At 38.8% G+C, this 13,035-nt stretch overlaps 1 protein-coding gene across 7 annotated transcripts in view; it reads left to right on the forward strand.

The window, feature by feature from the left end:
* Ccdc125 (coiled-coil domain containing 125) overlaps positions 1 to 13,035 on the forward strand; it is a 29,417-nt gene that overhangs the window by 4,055 nt on the left and 12,327 nt on the right. For 4 of the 7 annotated variants that reach the window (XM_076857169.2, XM_076857175.1, XM_076857176.1 and 1 more), the window contains exons 2-4: positions 7,151 to 7,474; positions 9,131 to 9,189; positions 11,253 to 11,339. In XM_076857169.2, coding sequence (XP_076713284.1) covers positions 7,165 to 7,474; positions 9,131 to 9,189; positions 11,253 to 11,339 — 456 coding nt within the window. In that variant the 5' untranslated portion in view covers positions 7,151 to 7,164. Of the gene's footprint in view, positions 1 to 1,322; positions 1,446 to 7,150; positions 7,475 to 9,130; positions 9,190 to 11,252; positions 11,340 to 13,035 lie in introns of those variants that run through there. The other 3 variants (XM_076857170.1, XM_076857171.1, XM_076857172.1) reach the window with 3 other exon arrangements.

The following is a 13,035-nucleotide window of genomic DNA, read 5'->3' on the forward strand; positions in this document are numbered from 1 at the left end:
TGCCAGGCGAGCGTGCTACCGCTTGAGCCACATCCCCAGCCCCTGAAAGTAAAATTTTAAAAGGGGCTGAGGCCAGGTATGGTGATACATACCTTCAATCCCAGTCACAGCAACTTAAGAGGCTCAGCCTCTTAAGCAGGAGGATATTAAGTTCAAAGCCAGCCTCAGCAACTGAGCGAGGTCCTAAGCAACTAAGCAAGACCCTGTCTCAAAATGAAAAATAAAAGGGGCTGGGGATGTGGATCAGTGGTTAAACATCCCTGGGTTCAATTCCTAAATTATCAAAAATAAAAAAGGGCCCATGGTATAGCTCACTGGTTGGGTTCATTTCCTGTACCAACCTCTCCTCCCCCAAAGTAGGACATTGGAGCATGGGAAAAATCATTATATTCAGCTCTGAATAGCAGGAAGGTATACCCATGACACCTTAATATATGTGAAACACTAAAAAATATTCTTAGACACCCTGTGGATTGCTTACTCTTTCCCTCTTACTGTTTTTACCCCTTGTATTGACCAATTCTGTCTTTGTTGCTGATCGCCTTATCATGACCACACCATTCTTAACATAGATCTGAGGTTGCACATAATAAGCAATAATCTATAAATAGGAGTAAGACTGCCTTCCAAGTGATTATTCTTTAATTCAGTGAATAATTTCTTATTTACCTTGGCAAGTTAGAATAGATTTTTTTTCCCCCTGTACTTGGATTTTTCCAGAACCTGGGGGTGTTTACCACTGAGCCACATCCCCACCCCCTTTTTTAATTTTTTATTTTTAGGTGGACACAATATCTTTATTTTATTTTTTTAAATATTTATTTTTTAGTTTTAGGTGGACACAATATCTTTATTTTATTTTTATGTGGTGCTGAGAATCGAACTCAGTGCCTCATGCACGCTAGGCAAGCGCACTACCACTTGAGCCACATTCCCACCCCTTTTTATTTTTACTTTTTGATTTTTAGATAGGGTCTCACTAAATTGCCTGAGCTGGCCATGGGTCTGGAACTAGCAGTCCTCCTGCCTCAGCCTCTGAGTAACTGGGTTTATAGATGTGTGCTTCCATGCCTATCTGACAGATCTGCTTTTTAAGGAAATCACCACAGAAAAGAACCAAGACGATTCTATAAAAATTTGGAAAACGAATCCAATAGGCAGTGTTGAATGTTGCTTTAACAACATTATCAAGTGTGTTTGTTTCTATCCCCAACAAAGGTTTTATTCTCCCTTCTTATTCATTACTTTTTTCTTTTCACTGATGTGAAGCTGGGCCCCAGGTTTTTTGTTTTTTTTTTAACAAGATTTGAGAAAAGGATGAAATATTTCTAAACCACTACAGCAAAGCAGCTGTTTTGAAATCCCTGGTGGTGAAAGCCTGTCTTAATTGCACTCTACACTGGAAGGAGTGTTTGGAGCCTCTTCAGCTGCCCCACTGTGACCAGGTAGGTGACTGTGGTGGTCTGACCAGGAGGGCTCAGTGATGGTGACTTCCCTATAGCCTTGTTGCCAGGATTTACTTTCTTCTAGGAAGCAGTGCAGGCAGTACTCCCTCAGTGACTAGGCACAGCTTTGTGGAGGTGACAGTTTTCTCTTCCTGTCCTTGAGGCAAGTATTTCAGGGTTTTTTTTTTTTTTCTTCCTTTTTTTACTCATTTATTAAACAAGTCTTTACAGAGCATGGATTATGTTTCAGATCCTGGGTTAGATACTGAATACAGTGTGAACTAAACAGACAGAAATTGCTCATCTTACAGAACTTACATTCTACGTGAAGTCGTTTGGAGCAGGTTTGGGCTATGGAGAAGGAAAATGTTCAGGTGCCCTCACATTTCGGGGCATGTAACTATTGAGAAGCAGATCATAAGGAGTCACCCTCTGCTTCACTCAATCTTTGTAGTAGCTTCCCTTTTTTTATTGGCCCCAATTTTATTAATATAATTTGAAAATTAAATAAAATATGAAAGAGTATGTTAGAAGGTCCTCGGTGCTAAGGTGGAAAATAAAAAAGAGAAGTAGAATAGTGAAGTGGAGCTGCGATTTTAGATGCCAAGAAAGGCCCCACTGAGAAGGTGACTCTGAAGTAAAGACCCAAAGAGAGGAACAACTGTGCAAATATCTAGGCGACTAGCACTCCAGACAGAGGAAACTTGGAGCTCTGAGGTGCAGGAGTGCCTGGGTCCATTCAAGAACCAAAGGGAGGCCATCCTAACCTCCAGGGGATGGGATAAGAGATGAGAGCAGGGCCTTTGGCCATCTCAAGACTTCAGTTTGTATTCACATCGAATTACCAAATAGTGGAATGTATTGAACATAGCTGTTGCACAAGTTGAGAAAGGAAGGGAGAAAAGCAAGAGGGACACCTACCTTCTCATCTATTCACTGTCCCAGATACAAAACCTGTACTAAGGGTGTCTGTACTGAAATAAAAGATGGACTAAGTGGAGCTAAATCAGAAACCACAAGTGGCAGGAACACCTAATGTAGATGCTGGGCCAAGAGGGACAAGGGCAGAAGATAGGAAATGTTCTCTAACACGAGATAGTCTTAGTCATTAGAAGACACTTAGTCATTGGGAATGACTTAGTTATTTTTCAGAGACTTCTGAATTTTTCGTTTTTGTATCAGAGATTGAACCCATGCACTTAACCACTGATCCACATCCCCAGCAACCCCCACCCCCCTTTTTTTAGTTGTAGGTGGACACAATGCCTTTATTTTTATTTATTTATTATTTTTTAAAAATTTTTATTAGTAATTAATGGACCTTTATTTATTTATTTGTTTATATATGGTGCTGAAAAATCAAACCCAGTGCCTCACACATGCTAGGTAAGCGCTCTACCACTAAGCCATAACCCCAACCCTATTTATTTATTTTTGTGTGGTGTTGAGGATCAAACCCAGGGCCTCACCCATGCTAGGCGAGCGCTGTACCACTGAGCCACAACCCCAGCCCTCCCAGCCCTTTTTTATTTTTTATTTTGAGACAGGATATTGCCAAGTTGCTTAGGGCCTTGCTAAATTGCTGAGGCTGGTTTTGAACTTGCGATCCTCCTGCCTCAGCCTTCCTAGCTGCTGGGATTATAAGCGTGTACTGTGACACGGGCTGAGACTTCTGAATTTTGTACTGCTTGAGGCTTGTGTAAATGGCAACATTTCCTTTATAAACCTCTATCTCAAGAGCATTCTGTGTCCTTAGCAAAGGCTAATCTGCTGTTTCCTCATCACTGGGTTACTGGAGTCAGTAAAAGCCTCTCCAGCTTTCCTGCAGTACACCACAATGTTTGAAATGAGGGGTTGGATCTTCTTATCTAAAAAGTCCTGAAATGATAAGTACCTCTTTTGTTCTTTTTTATGATACCAGTGATTGAATTTAAGGGTGTTATACCACTAAGTCATATCCCCAGCTCCCACTTTCCTTATTTATAATTTGAGACAGGGTGTCCTTAAATTTTGAGGCTGCATTTGAACTTGGGGTCTTCCTGCCTCAGCCTCCAGAGCTGCTGGGATTACAGGTGTGCACCACCAGGCCTAGCTGAAATGTTAGATACTTCTGATTGGATTGTAAGGGGCATTTGTATGTTAATTAAATCCTTGGATATTTATGTCTTGTATTATAAAAAGAAAAAAATTTCCCATTTAAAGCTTTACTTGAAGCTGGATACAGCGGTGCCCAACTGTAATCTCAATAACTCAGGAGGCTGAGGCAGGAGAATGGCAAATTCGAGGGCAGCCTCAGCACATTAGCAAGGCCCTAAGCAATTTTGTTAGACCTTGTCTAAAAACAAAAAATAAAAAAGGCTGGGGGACGCTGGGCATGGTGGTGCACATGTATAATCCGAGCGGCTCAGGAGGCTGAGGAAAGAGGATCCAGAGTTCAAATCCAGCTTCAGCAACATGGAGGTGCTAAGTAACTCAGTGACACCCTGTCTCTAAATAAAATACAAAATAGGACTGGGGATGTGGCTCAGTGGTTGGGTGTCCCTGAGTTCAATCCCTGGCACCCCCCACCCCATCCTGCACCCCCCCCCAAAAAAAAAAAAAAAGAAAAAGTAAAGGGCTGGGGATGTACTAAAAGAAAAAGAAAAGAAAGACCCTACTTGATTATACTGAGAGTTGTTTTTGTTTTGTTATGTTATGATAAAAGAAAAATTACAACAAATCTAGTTTAAAACAAATCTAGTTTTACATATCTTAATTTGCTTTTGTGATTCTAGAATTGCACAGCAGTCTGGACCAAAAATGGTTCTGAATGTTCTGCCCTACCATGCATGTTATGTTTATAGGCAGAAAAAAAAAAAAAGGAAGTGACATACAGAAAGTAGAAAGTGAAGGTAGAAATTACTCAATTGGTTAAAGTTTGGCATTTGCTTTATTTGAACCTGGTTTGAACAGTTGGCTGACTGTGATTGGCTGAGTCTTGGCTACTTGTTAGAAGAACAGGTAATGGTCTATTTACATACCAAGTTACGTTACAATTCACTAAATACAGAAAAATTTTTACACCAAACTTGTTTTAGTTTTTTTCTGAATTTTACTGAAGATAAATTCTTTTGCACCTGTAAAAAGATTCTTTTGTCTTCCTTAAAGTAAAAGAAGCCCTGCCCTACAATGCCATTCTTTCTAAAGAGAAAGGATGCCACCTGTTGCTCTGGAGTAGCATAGGAACCTGAAATTCATTCATATAAAAACCTGAGAAAGTCATAGTAGCTGTATATGTGGCAGCCAGAAACAGAAAATAATCCAAATATTGCTCCTTAGGCAAACAGGTCAAGCATGGTGTTTTCATATAAGTCTCATCACTTGAGTAGTTCCATGTGCCAGGCCCTGTGCCAACTGCTGGGTTTCTTCCAGCTGGTCCTTTTCAGCGAGGCAAGCTTTGATTTGGGGTCTCCTGTTCTGATGAGACAGCATTTTCCCATTATCCACTCAATGACAAGTCCTTAAATCCAGTCTGGATCCCTGACAAGGCAAAGCTAGTCTTGACAGCATGTGGTTAAGGTGCAAGGGACGTTATTTGGTTGGTACCTCATGAAACCAGAAAGGTGTATGGAGGCTCCTGATGTTCTGGAATATAATGTGGCACTTTCAGCTGGAGTTTAAATCCCTCAACTTCTTGTTGATGGCTTAAATATGGATAAGTTCCTTAGGTTTACTTGGTTTCAGAGGTTTAGTGCATGATCCACTGACTCCATAGCTCTAGTCCCAAGGTGAGGCAGAACATCATGGTGGAAGGGCATGGAGGAGAAAAGCTGCTCAGTTCATGGCAGCCAAGAAGCAAAGAGAGCTGTCTGCTCTAATTTTAATCATAAATTGGCAAATTATAGTTGTATATATTTAGGTGGCACAATCTGATTTTAGGATTAATAAATATGATGTGGATTAATTAAATTAATTGAAATATCCGTTACTTCAAACCTTGTTTTTTGAGATGAGAACATTTGAAATTTAGTGATTTTGAAATGTCCCATACATTGTTATTTTTAAAAAAAAATATTTATTTTTTAATTGTAGTTGGACACAATACCTTTTATTTATTTTTATGTGGTGCTGAGAATTAAACCCAGGGCCTCACATGTGCTAAGCGAGCGCTCTACCAGTAAGCCATGACCCCAGCTCCATAGACTGTTATTTGATATATCCACCACACTGTGCAGTATATCTCAAAGAGAATTTACTTGGCATTTCCTATCTCACTGAAGCTTTGTCCCCTTTGACCATCAATTCCTCATTTGCCCCACCCTCTAACCTCCAGTAACCACCATTCTTCTACTCCCTGCTTCTTTGTGTTCTATTTTAAATTCCACATATAGGTGAGATTATGTGGTGTTTTCTTTTCTATGCCTTGCTTATTTCCTTATTATAATGCTATCCAATTCTGTTCATGCTATAACAAATACAATTTTTTTTTTTTTTTTTTTTTTGGTAACAGGGGTTGAACCCAGGGGCACTTAACCATTGAACCACATCCTCAGCCCTATTTCGTATTTTATTTAAAGACAGGGTCTCACTGAGTTCCTTAATGCCTTGGAATTCATGATCCTCCTGCCTCAGCCTTCCAAGTCGCTGGGATCACAGGTGTGCACCACTGTGCCCAGCTATAAAAATGTCTTTTTAGAGGTTGAACAATGTGCTTACATCAGTGGCAAATATATTAAAATTCGAACAATACAGAAATTAAAGTTGAATGGTGTGTGTGTGTGTGTGTGAGACACACAGAGAGAGAGAGAGAGAGAGAACATTTTCTTCATTCATTCTTCCCTTAATGGACACTTAGTTTGATTCCATAAGGTGGCTATTGTGAACAGTGCTGCAGTAAACTGGAAGTGTAGACATCTCTTTGACATAATGATTTCCAAATGTGTTGGTAAATACCTGGAAGTGGGATACTGCTGGATCTCCTGACTGCTATATATATATATACATACATATATATATATACATATATATATGTATATATATATATGTATATATATATATATATACACACATACATACACACATGCCGCAGTCTCTGGCTGGGCACAAATCACGAGTCTCCACACAGCTTGTAGATTCAAACAGCAATTCTTTATTCCCGAACTCACACCGGCCGTCTACAAACACGCTCTGGGGGAATCCACGTTCTCTGCCCAAATCCACTTCTCCCAAATCCACTACTCTGCCCAAATCCTCTCCGCATGGGCTTCTGTCTCCCAAATATACTGTCTGACCCTAAGAACTCAAGAGGAACTCAGCAGCAGGATACGCCCTATTCTAAAGGGGGAACACCCTAATCTCCTATTATGCTAAACTGCCCTATTCTAAAGGGGGAACACCCTAATCTCCTATTATGCTAAACCGCCCTATTCTAAAGGGGGAACACCCTAAACACGGATCCTGCCCTGGTCCTTGAGCAAGGTCATCTTTCAGAAGTCCTTCCACTAGACAGCATGGGAGTAAGCTGGCAAGGAATTTGTCATACCTACTTGGCTGATGGCTCCCAGCACACACACACACACACACACACACACACATATATATATACTTAGTTGTTGATGGACCTTATTCAATTAATTCATTTATATGCAGTGTTTGAGGCAGGCACCCTACCACTAAGCCACAACCCCAGCCCTGATTTTTAATTACTGTTTTTCCTTATGATAAAGACAGTATTAAGCTAATGAGCAAGGTGGTGAGATCATCGAGTGAGTCAGAGGTGCAGTTCTGGGGAACAGAAGAGGATGACATGACAGAAGGTGATCTAGGATATGGCCTCGGAAGAAGACCTGGTGGAATTTACGAAGTGGAAGTTTCACATTTACTTACATCTAGAAAAAGATCAGATGGAAAGAACTTTAGCCCTCCTCCATTTCTAAGAAAGGGGAAAGAGAGAAGTGGAGCCATTTTTCACTATTTCAAGCAAAAGAACTTGCAAGACACCTGCCTTCAAGGGTCCAGGATTTCCAGTTACAGACAACAAAGCAGCACTGGTAAGAATGCTCAGTTTCTCTCCTTTCCCTGTGAGTGCTGTCACCCTTCCAATGCATGAAAATAGGTAACCATAGTAGATTTTAAAAAATTCATTCTTACCTTGAATTGGTACAAAAGTAACTGACATTTATATTTCCAACTATTATACAAAATATGCAATAGTTATTCTACTTTAATAATATTTTTGTTAGTAATCAATAAATTATTAACTACTTTGTTTTTTCATGATGTACTTTTATTTTTTTTTCCTTTGTCAACAAATACTTCTTGGGTACCATTAGGTACCAGGAACAGGTCTCGGTTCTAGCAATAATATGAGTGAACACAGCTGGCAAGGGCACTAATATGTATTTCACATTCTACAAAAAGAGAGAAAATAAACCTAAAAATCAACAAATGCATAATATCACTCGGTGGTAAGTTAAAAGATAGTGAGTGATTGGGGAAGTAGGGTACTGCTGTTTCAGGCCAGGGATGGGAAGGCTTCTCTGAAGGGGAGCAAATCAGGTTCCAGGCAGAAGATAGATGCTTCCAATTATTTTTGGATATCCTGAAGTCTCAAAAATTGTCAAAACAAACTAAATCTTAATTTATCCTAACCAAAAAGAAATTATGCTTTAGATTAGAAAAGGAATAAAGTTCATAATCAGGTCTATGCCTGTACCAGGGCACTCCCTGCTGTCCGGCTGAATTTTTTATAATCCAGGTTGTAAAATTTTCTCTCCTGAAACTTTCCCCATAAAAGTTGAACATATTTAAATTAAAACAGCATAAAAATACCTTTAGCCCTCCTAATTCACGGGTGGCACATCTTCCCATTCCCTCAACTGCAGATATAAAAAGTAATATCAATAAAAAGTAACAATACACACAGGGCCCCAGTTGCACATGCCTGTAATCCCAGTGACTTGGAGGCTTTGATCGAAAGTTCAAGGCCAGCCCAGCAATTTAGTGAGGCCCTACTCAACTTAGTGAGACCCTGTCTGAAAATGGTTAAGCACCCCTGGATTCAATCTCTAGTACCAAAAAAAAAAAAAAAAAAAGTAACAATACAATGATAAAAACCATACAAATAAAAGCCCAGTAAGTATAACAACTATATAAATATGGCACACACCTGTAACCCCAGCCACTCAGGAAGCTGAGGCAGGAGGATAGCAAGTTCAAGGTCAGACTTGGCCATTTGGCCATTTAGTGAGACCCTGTCTCAAAATTTAAACAAGGGCTGGAGACTCATGTGACTCAGTGATAAAGCACACCTGGGTTTGATCCCGAGTACCAGGAAAAAAATTTTTTTTTGATTTAAAGGATATAGGAGGATGTGCATGGGTTATATGCAAATACTAATTTTATATAAGGGTTTGGGCATCCACAGATTTTGGTATCTTAGGGGGTTCTGAACCAACTCCCCTCAATATTGAGAAACAACTGTAATTTAAGAAATGTGGTTCATAAGGAATGTTGCAGCTTGGGTGGGGCTACTCCTCATCCTCAAGGCCTGTATTGTACCACTGAGGCTACATACTTTCATCATTATTTGGTTAATCCCAGTCTTCTTCCTTTATGAAAAAAAAAACTGTACTTAATATTTGTAAATAAATGTCCTGTATTTAACTAAAGAAATATTCCAGTTTTGTGTCTTTTTTTTCTAATAGGTTTTAATTCAGAATTGTCAAATGAAGATTTAAGGCAACGTCTTCATGAAACTTTAGGGGTAGGTACTCTGGTCTAATATAAAAATTCTCATGTAAATAAAGTCTGCTGATAGATATTCTGTTAGTACAAAAATTGTATGGAAGGCCAATATTGGCTTTCCAGATATTTTTCTTTTCTTTCTTTTTTTTTTTTTTTTTGTGCTGGGAATTGAATCCAGGGCCTCACCTATACCCAGTAAGTACTCTACCACACAGTTATACCCGCAGTTTTTTTCCTTGAGTGCATACTTTCCATCAGCCTCTTCTGAGTTTCTCTCTCTCTTTTTTTTTTTTTTAATTTTTTAAAATTTATTTTTTAGTTTTAGGTGGACACAATATCTTTATTTTATTTTTATGTGGTGCTGAGAATTGAACCAGTGCCTCATGCATGTGACGAGTCACATCCCCATCCCCCCATCTCTTTTTTATTATTATTTTTTTTTAGTTTTAGGTGGACACAATATCTTTATTTTTATGTGGTTCTGAGGATCAAACCCAAGTGCCTCATGCATGCTAAGCGAGCACTCTACCACTGAGCCACAACCCCAACCCTGTGTGCATCTCTTAAAAAGGCCACTTATATACATGTCTACCAGTTCTCCCTTTGAATTTCTCTAATCTCCTCTTTGAGAAAATAATATCACAGGGATTCAGGTATAGCTCGGTAATAGAATACTTATCTAGCATGTGCGAGGCCTTAGGTTTAATCCCCAGCATCACATAATTATAATAATATACTAATAAAAATAATAATTATTATCACTTCCAACTGCTTTCCTTATATGTGAGGTTTGAAATAATCAGTCTTAATTTAACCTCCTTGAAGTCAGAAGTCAAGAGATTCTCTCAGGTGATCTGAGGAATGCCCCAACTTGGTGGGCACAGGGGTTTATAAAATAACAGGGTGCCTGTCCCCTGGGAAGCCAGCCTACTTTAATGTGTGTGTGTGTGTGAGAGAGAGAGACAGAAACAGAGAGAGTGTTAAACTCTTATGAAAGCGGCTGTCTTTAAGTTCTCTAGGTCTGCTGTGACAAAGTACCACAAGCTGATGGCTTTAAACAATAGAAATGAAATGTCTCTCAGTTCTGGAGGTTTGAAGCCTGGATTCAAGGTTTTAGCAGACTCTCTTCTTCCCAAAGTTTCTAGAAGAAAATGCTTCTTTGTCTCTTCCTGGCTTCTGGTGGTTGTTGCAGTCCTTGGCCTATAGCTCCATAAATCCATTCTCTGCCTCTGACTCTCATATTGCTCTCCACCATGTGTCTGTGTTCAGAGCTTTTCCTCATTTCATAAAGACACCAGTGATCAGATTGGTTCCCATCCTAATCTAGTATAACCTCATCCTAACTTGATTACATTTGTTAAATGAAACTATGTAAACAAATAGAAAGCCTCATTTCAAAGTATATTTTTGTAATAACCAACTGAGTCCCAGCCAATCAGTGCAGCTGAGCTTCAGCCAATTACATGTTGCCTGCTGACTGTACCCTGCCCAAATAAGGCAAAGGCTTGAGACATAACCACCAATCAAGACTTTTCTTTACTTCATTTCCATTTTCTGTCTATAAATGTTGCCTGCCCAACTTGAAGAGTAGGTCTCTCAACCTCTTCTGGCCAACTTGTATCTCATACCTTGATCAATTAAACTGTTAAGTTTCATTTGTCTAAAAGTTTTTTAAAAAACATATCTGCTAAGACCGCCTTTCCAGATAAGGTCATAGTCATGGTATTAGGGTTAGAACTTGAACATATCCTTTTCAAGGACACAGTTCAGACCACAACAGCTACTGTAGCTGAATAGATAGCCATCATGTGCTTATTTTATGTGGCCTAAACATTTTTTTTCATGTTATTAAGTATGTGGCCAAAGTCAGTAAAAGCAAAAAATTTGGGCTTATTGTTACCAGTGATGCTTGATAGTTGGGTTCTCAGCTTTAGCCTGAATAGTTCATTTACAAAGTCTAGAGGGATTTAGATCCTTGTTTGTAGGTGCTTTGTATTGTGGGTAAATGTGAACTAGTCAAATTGACAATTTGGGGGTTATATGTCTTGCAGATAGAAAGACTAATTTTATTTTTGTCCTCAGGAAGTAGAAATTTTAAAAACTGAACTTGAGGCATCTCAAAGACAACTTGAAGGTAAAGAGGAAGCACTGAAAATTCTTCAAAGCATGGTAAGAAGTTAGTTTTAAACTTTTATCAATTATATATTCTAATAATAAGTGATATATTTTTGACACTTAAAACAAGAGCAGGCTGATTCCCAGCACCAAAACCAAACCAACCAAACCAACCCAAACCAAACAAAAAAACTGAGAAGTACTTAATATAGCTGTGTTGTAGTTTTTTTAGGTATAGATTTTTCCATAGTTTTATAATTTTCACACTAAGAATTTCACTTGTTTTAAGAATGCAATACAATTTATTTTTACTAACTTGGGAGTTGTGCAACCATCACTACAGTCTAATTTAAGAACATTTCAGACATTCAAAAAAGGAATCCTGTATCCACTAGCAGGCATTCCCCATTCCAACTCATAGTCCTAGATGATCAATAATCATCTTACAAATTTGTCTTTTTCTATTTCATACAAATACAACCATACAATATGGTAACTGGATTCACTGGCATTTGGATTCTTCTAGTTAGCATGTTTTTGAAGTAAATGCATGTTTTAGTATGTATCAATACTTTCTTCCTTTGTATTGCCAAATAAAATTCCACTGTGAGGCCAGGTGTGGTGGCACCTGCCTTAGTATTCCCAGTGACTCAGAAGACTGAGGAAGGAAGATCACAAGTTCAAGGCCAGCCTCAGCAACTTAGTGAGACCCTGTTTCAAAATGAAAAATAAAGGGCTGGGGATATGGCTCAGAGGTTAAGCAATCCTCAGTTTGGTTCAATCCCCAATACAACAAACAAACAAAAATATTGTACAGTCATACCACATTTTATTTATACATTTACTGGTTGATGAATATGTGGGCTGTTTCTTTTTAACTATGATGAATAATACTGCTGTGTACAGTTTCTGTGTGTATTCATTCATTCATTCCCACATTTATTGGGAAAGAATCAAATCAAACTCTTCTGACATTTGAGATATCAAATGTTCCACAAAACTTTGTCAATATGAGCCAGGCACAGTGGCACATGCCTGTAATTCATAGGCATGTGCCACTGCCTCCTGAGGCAGGAGAATCAAGGCCAGCCTAGACAACTTAGTGAGGTCTTATACAACTTAGCTATCTCCTGTCTTAAAATAAAAAAGAAAAATGGCCACAGATATGACTCAGTAGTATACTATCCCTGGGTTCACACTCCAGAACTGGGGTAGGGTAGGGGGAGACTGTCAGTGTGAAACTCTTAAGAGTTAATGAAGTTCACATTCATTGTGTATAAAATATTATACTTCATTGTGCATATCAGAGTGACTGTAATTTAGTTTAGCCTGGTATGGCAGTGCATGCCTATAACCCAGTTACTTGGAAGGCTGAGGCAGGATGAATGAAAGGTTGAGATCAATCTGGGCAACTTAGTGAGACCCTGTCTCAAAACAAAAAATAAAAAGGGGATGTAGCTCAGGGATAGAACACTTGCCTAGTCTGTGTGAGGCACTGGGTTCAATCCTCAGCATCACATAAAAATAAATAAATAAAATAAAAACTTAAAAAAAAATAAAGAGGGCTGGGGCTGTAGCTCAGTGGCAGAGTGCTTGCCTTGCACATGTAGGAGGAACTGGGTTTGATCCTCAGCACCACATAAAAATAAACAAATAAAATAAAAACATGCTGTTCATCTACAACTGCAAAAAAATTTTTTTTAAAAATAAGAAATTTGATTTATACTCATGCTATTTTTATTTTCTATAG

This window comes from Callospermophilus lateralis, chromosome 5 (assembly GCF_048772815.1).
Source record: "Callospermophilus lateralis isolate mCalLat2 chromosome 5, mCalLat2.hap1, whole genome shotgun sequence".
In the NCBI taxonomy this organism is placed as follows: domain Eukaryota; kingdom Metazoa; phylum Chordata; class Mammalia; order Rodentia; family Sciuridae; genus Callospermophilus; species Callospermophilus lateralis.